The sequence below is a fragment of the Ammospiza caudacuta genome, chromosome 16 (genome assembly GCF_027887145.1).
Source record: "Ammospiza caudacuta isolate bAmmCau1 chromosome 16, bAmmCau1.pri, whole genome shotgun sequence".
NCBI classification, from domain to species: domain Eukaryota; kingdom Metazoa; phylum Chordata; class Aves; order Passeriformes; family Passerellidae; genus Ammospiza; species Ammospiza caudacuta.
The window spans coordinates 10492916-10509555 of record NC_080608.1 but is presented as its reverse complement, the minus strand read 5'-3'; the positions used below and the strand labels follow the sequence as shown (position 1 = coordinate 10509555).

Genomic DNA, 16640 nt, shown 5'->3' with positions numbered 1-16640 from the left:
TTACAACTCACTTCTATTTAATTTATTATCTTGAATTAGCTGATGAGTGTCCTCGAGCCTTATCTCTGTGTTTAGACACTAACAGAGCACTTATCACTGAGGCATCAGTGCCACTCTTCAGCCTTGATACAGAGCCTGGGATATGGACTCAAAACAGTCAGCTGTGAAATAAAGCAAATTGAATTTTGCCTTGTATAAGGAGGACGATAAGTCATTTGCAGAGGTCCAGGGCATTCTGTTCTATTAAAATAAATTTCCTAAAAGTATTGAATCCTGTAACTGCTTTGCCCCAGAGGATTAAGAGGAGTATTTCCAGTAGAATGTGTGCACCCAGCTGCTTTGTAGGCACCAGTCTAAATCTGAAACCAGTCCTTTACAGCCAGTCTAACAAACTGCCCATAAAACCAGCCAGCTGGCTGGATCTCTTCTGGCTACTTTCTTCTCCTCTCATTCATTGTGACCTACAGCTAAGGATGTTTTTCACACTGCAGACCCATGGAAAAGGCTCTCATAATCTTGTTAAAGGCTGGCATACTTGACTTGCACTACAGAATCCTGCATTTGTCTCTCCAGGGAAATAAACATTTTAAAGAGTCTTTGGACTTCAAAAATGCCTTAGACAAATACAATGGCCACTCCAGTAATAAGTGAATCACTTTTCTGCTCCGCACAAAAATGTCTACAGCCAGGAATTTGGATTTTATGTGCCCTTATACAAACTCATCTACAGCTTGTTGTTTTTTTTGTTTTTTTTAATGCTCACATGTTCTCAAGGGAAAGCAATTTCTCTTTCAAGCAGCAGTGACTTTAGGAAGTCAAAGCATCCAATTGCTAGAGGACGGTTTACTTTACCTCTCATCACTGAAACCCTGCTGTGGAATACAATCTGTTTTCAGAAGAGCAGAGAGGTGAAGGACAAAAACAAATGGCAATTACTCAAAGCCTGTGAAGAGCTTAGAGACTGGTATTCTCTTGCATCAGAATAAGGGCAAGAAAATACACTGGTCAAAATGTTGCCAAGGATAATGCTCTAACATGAGCAGACTGAAATTTGTCTTGCTGTCATGGAGAATATTAAGCAATAATATAATACTATGTAACATTTGCATTTATGGCTGCTTTTTAAGAAAGACTGAACCAATTTGTTAACTTGCCTTTAGGACAGATGTTCGGCAAGGACATGATAAAATATTCACAGTTTGCACTACTAACTCTCATTCCATTATTTCATAATTAAAACATTTCTTGCTACTTTCAGAACCTTGCCATACCAGTGAAAAGAGCTTCTGAATTTGCCCCTTGACTATCTACTTGAAAAATAACTGCATTTCAGGCCAAATTCATGCAACACTTTTCTCAGAGATTCCACCAGTCCAAAATGTAACACATTTAATCCATATTAGGGTATTTGAAGCACCAGGAGAAATAAACCACAGTATTTTTCACTATCATAGTTGCTAGAGAAGCACTGTCTTTAGCATTAGTAAAAAAAAGTTGCTCTAACAATACTTTTATAAACACAGTGACTCTGCCACAGAGAACCTCAAACTCACATATATCTGCAAAATTTCCAATTACAGAAACTGAAACTCCAATGATAATTGCAACACTATTGGGAATTATTTACAAACTTAAGGCATAGGTATCTACAAATAGAAGCACTTCTTGTAACATCTGCTGATAAAAATGATGCCCAAGCAAAACGTGTTTGGATCCAACACAGAAACGTGTTTGGAACCAACCAGAAACGCGTTTGGAACCTGGTAGCAGTTTGCCATAAAATAAGAAAATAATCTCTTTGTATAGGAAGTTAAATGTAGGAGCAACTTTGTGGCCTTCACTAATTCTTAGAGTGTGACACACGAGTCCAGGCTTGTTTAAAACATAACCTGCATTAATGTAATTCAGTTTCCCAAGGTCAGGAGGAGTTTATTTCCAATGCCTTGCTCTTAACAGTGCTGTCGTACCACATGAAATAACAGCACCACATATCAGCAGCTCCTGAATTTCTTTTGAAACACAAAGTCCTGACAATGAATCTGCTTCTCAGGAGCTTAATATATTGTTTGCACTTGCATCTTCTTTATTGTAGCTCTTTTATACCTGTACTTCAATTGCACATGGCATCTTTCCTTTATTGAGGGCTGCAGTTAATCAGCTGGTTCCATAAAGCACCATATAAATTCTGTTTTATGAATTCTTTGTCACAAGAATGTAGCCAAATGCCTCATGTCCCAAGACTCAGCAGTAACACATCACCTTTGCACAGCCTTGCAAAACCATATGGAAATTACAGCAGCTCATGAACAGAAACACCTCAATCACCTTTACTGTGTTAGGGATGGTAAGGAAAAAATAGAAACCAGTGATGTTTAACAGACATGTCTTAAAAAAGAGTGAGGAAAAGAAAGACAGAGAAAGTCAGCCTGGGTATGAGTGGATAGACATTTGCAAGGTTGCCTTTCAATGCAAGAACGTTGGCAGTGTGAAGTGCTACCATGAGCTCCCATTTTCCAAAACCCTTACAAGTAGCAGATGTCTTTCCCCTTTCCTCATTCATCTCACACCCTAAGCTATATGACTACAAGAAAAAAAAATCTAAAAAAATTATGTGCAAAATTAATTCTTTTTCCACTTAATGCATACTGAGAGAATTGACTTAAAGCTGTATTTATATTATTATTTATTAAATACCTATACCAGGCTTCTTTCTCCCTTTAGCTTCTCCAAAGTAGCTCTAACAAATCTTTTCAGTAGTGCTGTAGAGTTAACTTTTAGGAGACAGGACTTTTTATGAGGTTTTTGTATCAAGAGCAAAGAAGTCTGTGACAGGAATGGCTCAGCTCTAGACTAAAGCAGTGAAAAACTCACTCAGTCTCTTATTTCATCTTGGAACTCTCTCTGATAGAGCATTGCTGATCTAAATATACAAAAAAGCCCCAGACAAAGCCTTACCAATGTCCTGTCAAGAATTTCCAGTATTTCTGGAGATGCCCCTCCTGACATCCCTGAGGTTTAAATGTCTTTTTCACAGCCCAGGGCTGCTCACAGTTATTCTGTGACCAGCAGCACAACTGAGGCCTCTCCTCCTCCAGACATTTCTAACCAAGGAGCACTTAGACAAAGCAGATGTTCACATTATTACACCCCAAGTGTATAATTATGCACTTTGTGCTAATGAACTTCTTCTCATTTCTATTGCACCAGCTCCCAAGGACATCCAATTGAAAATACAAAAAGGAACCTTTTTTTAAAAAAAGTGAAATACTGTCCAGTGTTTTTTGCAAACAACTCAATTTCTTGGCATAATGTAAACTGAACAGATAACAATTCCTTCCACTTGCTTGTTTATTGAAAAATCCATTTTAATCATTTATTGCCTTCAGGGTAACAGCATTCTCAAATGCATTTACTGTATTCACTATACAGCATAATCCTCATACAATTAAAAAAAAAATCAAAACAGTTAAAAGTTATATTTGCTGGTAAAAAAACTCTGAAAATTCTGATCTTGTATTTATTTTTTTGTTCAGAACTTCTTATTGCTCATGGGATTTTACTAAATTAAGGAAAATGATTAATATATAAGCCTCATGTACCAATCTCAAATGTACAATATCAAGATTTCTATGAAAGATTTTTTTATTTGTAATGTCCAGAATGCTGGTGTCAATATTTAAAATGAAAAGGAAGCATGATATATAGTTCATAACACTGGTTAGTTTTGTGCCTTTGGCAATTTCCCTCAAACTGAGTCTCCACTGCCCACCTAATAATCTAATTTAGAGATAAGAAACTTCATATATGAGATGCTTCTCCCAGTGCCTCTGCAGCCCACCAGGCTCAGAGGAAAGGACTGCAGATGTGGGAAGGATTTTTTTACCCAGGCCAATCTCATTGCACTTTGTCCCCATATCCCAGTGCTGAGGTATCACTCCAGCACATTTCCTGCCAAGAGCTTATGGAAAATACTGAATTCACAGGGATGGTTTGCAGACCTTGAGTTTTCCATGCATGAAACCCAAGGTTTGTTTGTTTTTGTTTGGTCCCATCCCGAAAACAGGAGATCCTGCAGTTCCAAAGTTATTTCTGGCGTTTTTGCTGGGTTTCATTTCAACCAAACAGCTCAGGCAGGAGCTAATTAATCCCTTTGTGAGAACAACAAACCAGAATGAGGCACCTTTTTCTTTATGTAACTATTTTTTTAGCCACACCTGAATGTTATTGTATAACATTACCAGAGGATGCAACACACTTGAGAAATACGTGGGCATTGCTTTTTCACAGCGAGTTATTACAGAGATAAACAACCATGAACCAGAAGTGTTGGGAAAATCATGATAAAGAGAGAAATATGGATATTTTGTTGTCACTTCACAGTCCCAAATGAAGCCTAATTCTAGTGGTCTCAACCAAGATTTTCAAAAGATGGTATCCCTTTTGCTTTTCCTTTTGCATCCTTAACTCTCCATGGACATCTGAAACCTTTTCAAGAACTGAGAGCTTAAATCTGAATTTCAGTCATGAATGATCAACGAGGTATTTGTAACATGCATCCTGCTGTCTGGAATGACAGTGACATGATTTTATTTTACCCAGTTTTCATTTTTCCTGCTGACAGGGATTCCCTGATAAGCAAGTACTTGCTGCTACAGACTATACTTAAAATTTGGACAATTTTTGACTGTTGTCTGTGCCTGATAACACCTGAACCCCAACTATCTTTGTAAACAAATAGAAAAATAGGTCACAGTGATAGTAAAATCACCTTCAGACAAGCAAGATGGAGCTAAGACTATAAATTATTCAATCCAAACACATAGTGATATCATTGTATAGTCTCATAAAAGAAAATGTTTCCCTATAAACACAGCCTTCTAAACTATTAATGAAATTGGAATACAATATTATAGAAATGTAGTTAAGACCAAGTTTGAAAATCAGCACAGAGTAAACAGATTGCTTAGACATAATCTTAACCACTCTGTATGTTATTATTAATTAGAAATATTATAAAAGCTTGTCTGAATGCTTGTAGGGTCAAAGAATTTATAATTCAGCTCCAAATTTGCGATTTGACTGTCCAAGCTAATGCCAAGGACTGCTCCAAAGAGGCTGCATCAGGAAACCTGCAGGGAAGGTCAAACTGCAATTTTGAGTGACCAATCCAGTTTTCAGAGTTTGACCCTGAATCTGAAAAAAATGTTGAAAGATTGATATTTTAATATTTGGGGCATAAAAATCTATGGTGGTTGCCTAGAAGCTTCTCCATCATTTATTTTTTTGTGTTGCAGGATATTTTAGTGTTTTTGTGTGCATGTTGGACTCCTATTTGACAGAGATGGGCCTGAGCCAAATCATTCAGATTTTAGTAATTTAGTAAAGATTCTCATTCTAGTCCACATCTAAGACAGCTACTTCAGAGAAAACAGATAACATTATTTTTTGATTTACATGCATTCCATTAAACTGAATTACAAAAAAATGCAATTCTTCAGAGGCAAATTAATGTAGAAAGGTCCCTGTTGGGTCAGTGGAAGCTATAAAATATGCAAGGATATATATTTGGAATGAGGTGGTGATATCACAAATGCCATCTTCCTTCTTCTGCATTAATAAAGAATTAGAAATTGAAAAAACCAAGAACTAATTTGCCACAATGCTGCATAAAAAGTTACAACCTGTCTGGAAAGATCAATTAATCTCTAGGCTATACTCATTTATACCTCTATAGACTCAGAATAACTTAACCCAAAGTAACTAGCTCAACACTGTTGATGGAACTATTCCAGATTTATACTGGAATCACTAAAGATGGAATTTAGTCCTCAAGACAGCAAAAGGAAAAAACCCAAACAACCCAGAAACTAGAAAAATATGTATTTGAAACATCCTAAGTCTTATTTTCCTCTGTGTTTTACTGAAAAGGTTTGGGGCTTTTTTTTTTCCCCTCACACTGGGATGTTTTACCTTTAACACCACAATGATAAGCACTACAATTTATTTCATTGTCAGGTTTCCAGAGATTTTTCAAACTTCTTCTTGGAATAAATGTTAGGGAAATATTCCCAACAATGCATAAATCAATATCCATGAGAAAAAGCTTTATGGAACCAGTCTTATTTATTTGATTTTGTTTATGATGAGAGAAATTTTAGTGCTCTAATTATCATTATCAGCACACAAACACCTGCTGTTACTAGATGGTGTTTCTATTAACACAGTGTGCCACTTCAATAGTTTTTTGTTGGCAATCCAAAATCAAATTACTTCTTGTCTGAAAATTATTGTTACTTGCTGACACAAAGTGTTTACTATGTCTGTCATTTTCTAACCTTTTATTTATGCCATAAAAGGAAATCAATAGCCATTTAAACTTTTTTTTTTTTTTTAATGCTGTTTATGAAACCAACAACCATTGAGCTGTCTCAGTGTGTTTTCTTTGGTTTTGTGGGTTTATGCATCCCAGTATCCTTTGGGATCCTGTATCCTTTGTGTGTCCAGGTAAGAAGTTGTCTGCAGGGTCAGTGATCCAGGTGATGTCCACACTGCCCTTGGGACCTGTGGCCATTTCAGATTTGGATTATGTATCAAATTTAATGTGGAACTGAGCAATCCACAGCTACTGGTTACATGGATGAGACCCACCAAATCAATTTTTTCAATATTGTTTCTATTTTAGCAGGTGACCACTCCAGGGGAAGGGGTGAAACCTGTATTTACTGCTAAGCCTGGGTAAATGAACTGCTATAAAAGCTTTAGAAAACATAAGACTTGACTCAGCCTCAGAGAGATGCCAGGGATTTAACACAGCCTTAAAAGTTCTCTCTGCAAAGATTTCAAAAGGATTGAAAAGAATACCCTACTGTTTTTAATATAATTACACCACAACACAGTTATTTTTATGCAGTTCCTGTCTCCTGCTGCCATCTGGGATTAGTCCTTATTTAGCAATGATGAGGAATTATGTCTCATGTCCTGGTTCAGCCTTGAAAATTGTGTCAGGAATTTTGGCCCAACGTGATTCTCTTGCCATGAGAGCCTGTTAAAGAGATGCATTTACCAAAAGGGCAAATCCTGCTGACAGGGATGTTGCTACTGCACTCAGCATCCTCTCAGCAAGCACCTGAGAGCAGCAAAGTGCTGCCTGCTCCTCCCTTCTGTCAGTGCTGCCTCTAAAGCAGATGTTGTCTGCTGTATTTTGGAGCCTGCTATAATTTGATCAAATCCATAGAAGATCATGCCAAAAAGTGACAGCTAGTCAATGGATGGTATCATCCTTAACTTGTTATCTGTCTGGGGCCTGCTGCAATCAATGCTTTTGTGCCAAGTTCCAAACCTTTAGAGCCAGATCAAAACACAACATTTCTACAGGGGACACTTCTGTCTCCTTTTCAAGTTCATGTCAAAGCAGCCTTCACAAAGCACCTGGGTGCTTTCTGTGCATAAATGCTGAAAGCACAAAAAATATTTTAATTCATATTCCTTGGTAAAAAAGCATTAAGGCATCACAGATCCAAACCAAAATTTACTCTCAGGCCTAACCAAGTTTTTTTGGCTGATTTTCCTTTAGGACACAATTATGATGGAAAACACAGAAACCTGAAAATTTGCTTTTAATTTCCATTGTATGAATACTTTGTAAATACAATTCAGAACATCAGTATGGGAATATTGAATGGTGGTGAAAAATCCAATAGTATTTGCTCAAGTTGAAAAGTGATTTTAGATTTGATGTTTGAAATCTCTCTATATTCCTCTTTAACAGAGCTTTGAGCTCTTAAATCCTACCATTTTGGCTGTTTGCACCTACGTGCTCCAATATGCTGCTCATATACTGGTGCAAGAGAAATTTAGACTTGGTTATTCAATGATAAAGTTTGCAATTCACATTATGTGTTGTCCAATTATACACACAGTCAGTTGTATTTGGGAACAGGAATAAACACTACATTAATTCTATATCTGGCCTTTCCCCCATCAGCTCTTGCTTTTGTCCAGTGCACAAAAGGAGGATTCATGTGAGGTCAAGCAGCAGAACAGCCCTCAGCCATCACTGCTCTGCTCCTTCTTCTGATGCTTGCAAGAGCTGGATTTTTGACTGACTCAGTCTTGGAGCTATTGGCTTTTGCTTCCACGAGGAGTGGGTGACACCAACAGCCATCCAGGGGGAGCAGAGGGATCTGTCCTTGCCTGCTTCCTGACTTTCTTTAATCAAATATTAATTGGGTGCAGTCACTTACTTTGCTACTCACAAACAGTATCCTGAAGAGGTGAAAAAAAGTGAATCTTTCATGCTTTGGGGATGCTTTTCCATGCTTTTGGCATTAAGACCGATCTGCTTGTGTAAAAGCTTGCAAGCAAGGAAAATTGTATTGGTAATAGTAATTATTATTTACAGAAACTACATAGCTGAGATTTACTTGAGTAAGTTCATTTCATCATGTAACATTAAAAAACTGAATTGCAGTATTCACACAGAAAATTTTGGAGCAAAAATATCAGATCCTGCATAGTTTAGAGCTAACAAACCTACTATTTACTGATGAAGTCCAGAGGAAAAAACCCACCTGGTTTTCATGAGGTATACTAAAGCTTTGAAACCTTAATTTTGGAATGCTTTTCTTTTATCATTCCTAGAGTTTGCAACTCAAGTAAGTAACTTAGAAATCTACCTGGAAATTCAGTGTCAGAAGGAGCCTTTTTTCAAAGCTAAAGCCACAAAAGGAAACATTTCCTGACAAATCTGCACCAATTTCAAATCAACCATGTTCATGACTCATACTTCATTTTCATAAACTTTAAAATTATCTACTCTGCAATGATGAAAATCTGTGAACAGCAATTTGAAGCTGAAATATTTGCTGAAAGTGGATTTCAGGACTTTAAATTTTTTAGTTGTCAGTCATTCAGACACAAGAAGTAATACAACTCATTTGGGAAACAAGACTGTGGTTTCTTCCAATGAATGTCATGCACTGAGTGCTCTTTTTATATAGGAAAGGAACATTACACCTTCTCATCCATCACACCCAATAGGGCTGGTAGTTAAATGCTACAATTCATACCCTAAACAGTGTAGATTCTTGATCAAGCTTGCCAAGACCTATTCTGCAACTTAAAAATGTTCCCTTGATTCTCCTTAGAAATTTAAACAACACTTGGCATATTTGAATATATTTCCTTCTGCCTATTGACTTTATATTCCCCTTATCAAGATAATAAAATTTCCTCAGAAGTTGCCTTGGGCATTTCTGCAAGGTCAGAAGCACACAATGCACAGACAGGGATAAACCTACTTTAAATTACTGCATCCACTCATGCTCCAGTGGCTCTGCAACCCTGATGGCAACAAATGAAGTCTGGTGTGCTGGGAGCACAGCACTTTGAAAGCAGAGAAAGGGTATGGTCAGACAGAGCCCTGACAGGCTGTTAAACATTTACCAGCCTGCCTGAGCACCTCCACCACTAACAGAGACCAAACAGCAGTCACAGAGCAATGGGAGAAGCTGACAGAACCATATTATTGCAACCACAAATTCACACCTGCCAAGACACAGCCCAGTCATTGCACTGCGTTGGTGTTTTGATAGAATGAACAGCACATTCAAGGCAAGAATCTCTCCACTTGCCAGGAGCTTCTGAAGAACTGAAACAGTTTGTTTCCTATCTGAACTTATTTAGGGTGGGTTTTTTGGAAGCTTCTTTTGATCTAAAAATAAGTTCTGCTTGATGAGGACTCAACTTTCTATCGCAAAGAGGTACCTGAGAACCACCAGCAGATAAGGTTCTGTGCCTTAAATAATTTCTGTCACTGAGAGACAGAAATCACTAGAGTTTCTAGTCCTTTACTTTTGTTGAAATTATAGCCTTATTCATTTTACAGTACTAAATCAGAGGGCATACACACTCTGGAAGGGCAGCTAACCTCAGGGCAGTTTACAGCTCAACCTTTGTCTCTGGGTAGCCAAGTTGAAAATCAGCAGCTATCATAAAAGCATATTGTAAATCTGGGATGCTGCTGTGACTTATGAAGCATATCAAGTGTTTGGATAAATCAAAGGAATCTAAATGGCTTAAAACAGCAAAAAGTAAAAGCATTAGGGCTTGTCTTCTTTGCCAAAATCTTCCATTAGTACCTTCACAGAGACCTGTTTTCTACCTCTCAGACACTGATTCAAAATTCCATTTACGAAAATGAAGAACATGATCCTGCCATCTCCTCAAAGATTTAACTTTATGGTAGAAAGATTTTATTGTTGTTAGTTGCCATTAAAGGTAATAATTCTGGTGTAGTTTTCTTTTGCTTGCATTCGTGCTATTTTATTAATGTCTCCATAGCAGCAGTTAGCATTGGAAAAGGAATTCCAATTTTTAACATGATTGTTAGTCTTCATTTTCATCCTCAAAGCTGGGATGTTTTCGAAGCAGCTCAGGGAGGAGGAAGGAATAAGAGTCAAACACCACAGCCCATTGTTACCTCTGAGCACATACACTTACATTGCTTTCCTTTGATGCTGCTGCCAATTTTATTCACAAGCGTATAAAAAAAAGGTCATGACATTTAGAATTACACTACTTTGGAAATTAAATGTTCCTTTAAATTTTTAATTTCTGAAAGTAATTTATCATGGAATAATATTTGAATATGGTTCAATGAATGTGTAAAGATTAATGCAAACTTTCTTCAAACTGCAAGTTCACAACCACATATGTTTAACCTTGTTGTGTAATAGGCATAAAAATGTTGATATGTGAGCTTGAAGAACTGCATTTCCATTTTGCTGGAAGCATTTGCACTGTTATTCTCCTTAGTATTTTTCCATTGGCATGTCTGTATAAGGCATGAGGTTTAGCTCTCAATAATTTTCTACTTAAGATTACACTTCACAAACCTGGCAACTAAATAAGGAGCAAAAATGAATCCCAATGGTCTGCAGAGTTTTTTCAGAGTTTTATGTGAGAAATCAAACTACTGATCTTTAGGCTAATTCAGCAATATTAATGATATTATTGTAGCATATAAGAAAATAAAATAATTTTGTGTGAACACGTGAGAAAGCACTAAGATACCACACAACCAACATTAATAATAGTAATAATAGTAATAATAGTAATAATAGTAATAATAGTAATAATAGTAATAGTAATAATAATAATAATAATAATAATAATAATAATAATAATAATAATAATAATAATAATAATAATATCCTTGTCACCAGGGCAATGGCAGGAGCATTGCTAGTTCAAGTTTGGCCTCTTGAAAAGCCCTCAGGAAAGTTGCTCTGCAGATCACCCAATTCATTAAATTAATGCTTTGTTGGCTGGAGTTAAAGTTTGAGTCAGGCAAAACAAAAGCCTGGGTTTCAGAATACATATACCCTGTCAAATTGCATTTATCAAGATAAGGGTTATTAGAATCTTTTTTCTCTTGTGTGAATGAAATTGTAAGCTTGAAATGTCACTGAAGATTTATTAATCTGATACTCCTTCTGATAAGGGCAAAGAAATAGAAAGGGCAGAGAAAAAGAAATATTTCTTGTGGCCTGATAAGGACTACAAGAAATAGAAAATATGAATAAGGCAATTTATCAGTGGGCATTCTGTAACTAAAAGACTCAAGCCACACAAAGCGATAGTACAGTTATATATTGATTTCAGAACACTGCCATCTACAACACTTGGTCAAAGTTTGAGAGCTGTGCAGAAAAATGTCTGCAATTTTCGAAAAATGATACTAAACCTGAATTTTCAAACTGTAGGCTGGAGTAACACTTGTTCTAGAAAGTAAATGGAGGCCTGAAGTATATTTCCTTTTCTACTTTCTTTTACAATTTTTCAATATTTCCATTTGAAATATTTGCATTTAAAATATTTCATTTGATTAGCCAGGATTTAGTTTTCCTATGATACTCTCTCAAGTAGGAGTTAGCTTTGCAGCAATTAAAGTGTTTGAAAGCATACCTATTTAAAAAATGATTAGTTGTACCATACCTTTTTCTCAGAATGCCTTACATAGAAAAGATGCCAGTTAAGAAAAGTCTTTCTTACATTTTTATAAGAACACAGCAGGAGCCAAATCATCTGCCATGATTTCATTAACAGTTCAACTTACCAGTTTTCTCTGTCTTGTGTTTTAAACTTTCAGGTCCTGGCAGGCAGGGGCAGGGCCCTTCACATCGAGCTGTGATGGCTTTGCCAGAAGTACAGGCATGGAATTCCATCTTGCACTACAAGCATAAAAAAAGAGCAAGGATACTATTTAGGACAAGATATAAAATAGCAGCTGTCGATTAAATGAGAAATTGTGTTACCAGTAATAACATTGGATAGATTGCAAAACTTCAGTCTCTACTGCAAATACTTGTATAAGATAACACTGACTATTCCTAGTCTTTCTTGTTTTCATTACCTACATTTTAGTTCTGACTTTCCCCAAGAGCTTTGTGCCTGTGTAGTTGCCCTTTGCTCAGTGACTGCCCCATGGGTATTTCCCCATTCTGTGCCCAGCAGCACCAGTGGCTGGACACTGGACTAATGCAGTAATAAAATGAAGTGAAAGAAACACAAATGATCCCTTTGGCTTGATACCTAGGGAACCAAATTCAGCTCTATTTTTTGTCTTCCTCAAGTCATGCTTTTACAAGACCAGAATCCAAGGACTTTTGATACACAGGGGAGTGCTGCCTGTTGTGCCCAGGCTGGAACTCCTCCCTGCAGGGATTGCCCCCTGCCAAGGAAAATGGGAATTCAGGGCTGCAAAATCCCTTTGATCTGAGTTTTATTGAAGATTATGATTCATTTAAAAGCAGGCCAACATGCTTACACAGTGGGACAGGATGTGTTTTGACACAGCTGAAGGACACAGAGCCTGGACCATGGTGTTACCATGGAGGATGCAGTGGGCAACTGGAGCTCACTGGGCAGCAGCCACTGCTGAAACCCACAGCACCATCCTCTGCAATTCTGGTACAGGGGAGCCAAGAGAATGGATGTTGTCACAAGATAAATACCTCCTGCTTTGAAAGTACGGCAAATACCTTGGCTTTGCCAGGGTTTATTTTTGTTAGAAGGGCTCATGGTGGCCCAAGCTTTAATCTAGCAGCAGGGGACCATTATGCTGTGCCTACATCCCATTCTGTTGACATTATCCCCCCACCATCCTCACCTTCAATGCATCAGGGTGATTCTGTGCTCTCTGTGATGTCCTGCCCTTCTCATTTAGAAAATGCAGGGCCACACACAAGCTTGCAAGTGTGCAAGCTTAGCTTCTACTTTGCACCAATTTCTCCCAAGACTAAAGGGAATATATGTACTTATTTTTCAACTGTTTGCTCCATAAATACACTTTGCTCAGAGCACAAAGACAAGAGAGAGCACATCAGAAGGAAAGGAGAACAGGAGAAAGGACAACACTGAGTGCACTCCTGAAGGCAATGACTTTCTGCAGCATATTTTGATAGTCAATGTGTTACTATAAATCTTCTTCCTGCAGCTGGAGTTGATCATTTAATCCCTTACAGAACATCAATTACTTACATATTTTATTATGCATAATAAATGTAAATTATGTATCTAAGCATTAGCAATTATACTTCAAATACCAACCTTTAAGATGGCACCAGCCTATTTCAAGCCTGTGCAGTTAAGAAAGGAAGAACTTTATACTTAGAAACATCAAGGCAAGTTTTTCCTCAGCTATCCAGACAATTGATAAAAATGACACCCAAAAAGCTAAACACAAACCAAAAAAAGAAGCTGCTTAAATGGTTTGTATTGACTGAGGGCAAGGAGGAGAGCCCAGCCTGAAGATCACAATGCTGCAGTCATTAATCACATGTGAGTAAGATTACACCCATGATTAACCACACAATACTCCCACCGTGCTTGTTTGGGATATTTGGTGTTGGGGGATGAAGATTAAAGAATTCCGTCATTTTAAATATTAAATTAGGATAATACTAACTACTTTTCAACACCTAATCACTGTATGTAGCTCTTTATTCCTTCCCTAAAGGAAAAGATGGAGATCTCTTACTTTGCATGTGATGGTGTGCTTACTCACTGTAACAACCTACACAAGTGGCTCAACTTTGGATTTAATGACTTTGCCTAAGCCTCACTAAGTGATATTCAGAGGCAGAGTGGCCACAGAGGATGTCTTGTGGAGCAATAATGACTTTTTGGATTATTCTGCCACTGGATCTACAGCATATAAGGAGCCTACTGGCTTTCTCCAGACCATGGACAATAAAATGATACACTGTGCTTGGAAACACTCTCAGTCTTTCACACCAAAGGGACATTATACATTTTGCAGACATGAGTCACAAAGCTCCTTGCAGTGATTGTGCACAGGATTCTGTGGGAGCAGCCCCACAGTTTGGGGCCAGTCCCTCTCATTTCAGGGGAATCATTTTGCCACTGATATGATTGGAAATGCTTCAACTCTCTGCTGAGCTGCTCTAGTAGAGCTCCCTAGGTTGTGCAAGCTTTGTATTTTTCTGCAGCCTCCCTGGTGTGTGAACTGCATTTGTTTACTCTGAACCCCAAGGCCCACATAAACATCTCTAAACTATTTTACTGCAAATGGAAAAGCAGCTCTGTTATTTGTTGCTAAATGTATATGGAGATCAATAAAGTATATGAGGGGAGAAATGGTTGAACATATTCATGGAAAATTCATAAATTAATTTATTCAACGACGATGTGGGAAATTACTGCAGAGTGTGTTTTGGTTAAAGTGTTCCCCTGAGAATCCACTACTCATATAATGATTCCCTCTTTATTGTCAGTGAATCTACAGCAATGTGTTTTGCATAAGCATTCACATTTGAGGGAGAAAGGAAATAGCTACATAAAATTTATTCCTAGCTATTTTATTCTTGTCTGTTAGTCTCCAGCCTCCAGTCCCTACTAGAGGAGAATCTAGATTTTTTTTTTTTTTTTAATGATATAATAAAACAGTGAATCTCTGCCTTTATTCTGGCTTTCAACTTCTGGCAGTCAGCTTTTCATCTAACCTGCAAGTAAGTAATCCTGTGGAATAAGTTCCTGTGATCTTATCTGCAAGGGTGTGTATTTGACTACTGAATGTGTTCATGGATAGCTTGTACAGCCCAGTGCATTAATGCTGTGAAGAGCTTTGCACCCTGACACAAGCAGCTCATGGATTTGCTTATAACACAGCCAGGTACAGCAGCACATCCCAGCCCTGATGGCACCTTTCAGTGGCAAAGCAGAGTGATTGAGATGTAACAGGATGGCCCAGGGGGCCTGGGACATTTTGTGTGATTGATTCACAAGCCAAAAATCAATAACTGAAAATTTCTTGTAGTCATGCTAACACAGGAGAAAGTGCTAGGTTCCAAACTTCTGTTGCTTCTATCGTTAATTTAATGTGAATTAACCAGGAGGGTATTAGGAATTAGCAGACAATATACATGACAAAGATAAACATGAAGTCTCATTTGAGGAAGAGTGAGCACTGAAACAGGAGGCTAAATTTTATAGTATACTAATTAGCATAAAACTCCTGTGATATTACATCATATTAATGGCAGTGTCTCTAAACTTGTTGTTGAACAGTGCTCTTGCCTGGAAGACACTGCATTTTTATCACCCTACAGCTTTTTACATTTTCACCAAGAATGATTTCAGGGCAGAGTTTGTTTTATGGTGCATCTTTTGTTCACTCACAATATGTCTCTTTGAAACTACACATACAAATAACAAAAGCTCATTATTTTCTACCTTATCTTTTACCCAGTGGCTGCCACAGGCAGAAGCTAAAATTTCCTAAAATTATAGCATGTATATATTTTTAGTCCATAGTTTCTTGATATCAGTAGTGTTCCCTACCTATCTGTCTTAGTAGATAATTAGAATCCATTGGAATTCAGACACCCCTTTGAGAGGGGTTGTTTGTTTACAAGCTTTAGAGCTGTGCTTGCCATTGCTTCCTTAGCTGGGACTCTTATCACCATTTTCTTTATACGCCTCTCCTTCCAGTTTTCATCAGATGGAAAACAAAATACAGTATTTGGAACACACTCAAATCAAGTGTGTTTTTTTAAAAAAACCTGTCACAATAAAATGGTTCAGTATCTCTTCTACAAATCCCAAAAGAAATGTCAGATGGTGCACTCCCATTGCTGAACATATACAATAAGTTTTAATGGGAATTCTCCAAACTTTTCAGGCTCTGTAAAACCTGAAATCCTGAAATAAGGATTGAGAGACAGCAGTCAATCACATGAATTCGTGTTCGTTAAAAAATCAGACACTAATGTGAAGTCTGGAGGTGAGTCTCAGATTCTGGGCTGAGGACAGGGCTGTGTGGTCCCTGAGCACTTCCCCTCCCTGCCCTGGGTTCTGCTGCCTTTTTGCTGCTCTGCAAACCAGAGCCCCCCTGTCCTGTGCCCTGGGACACAGCACCTCAGTGGGCACTGAAAATATGGGCCGAGCTCTGTCCCCAGGACTGGCCACTTGGGCAGCTGTCTGGTGCCATTAGGGGCTATTCCATGGCCAGACCAACACTTGGTGGCTGCTGCAGTCATCTCATTTCTCTGGGCACCCTTCTGCTCACAGAGCACAGCTCCCCACTGCCAGGCCCCCTGCCCTGCACAGACATTACT

The 16640-nt window shown here is 38.0% G+C and overlaps 1 protein-coding gene across 1 annotated transcript in view; it reads right to left on the bottom strand.

Annotated features, from left to right (window-relative positions):
- SPOCK1 (SPARC (osteonectin), cwcv and kazal like domains proteoglycan 1) overlaps positions 1–16640 on the bottom strand; it is a 264357-nt gene that overhangs the window by 42767 nt on the left and 204950 nt on the right. Inside the window, exon 6 of the mRNA XM_058815131.1 lies at positions 12119–12233. Coding sequence (XP_058671114.1) covers positions 12119–12233 — 115 coding nt within the window. The remainder of the gene's footprint in view (positions 1–12118; positions 12234–16640) is intronic.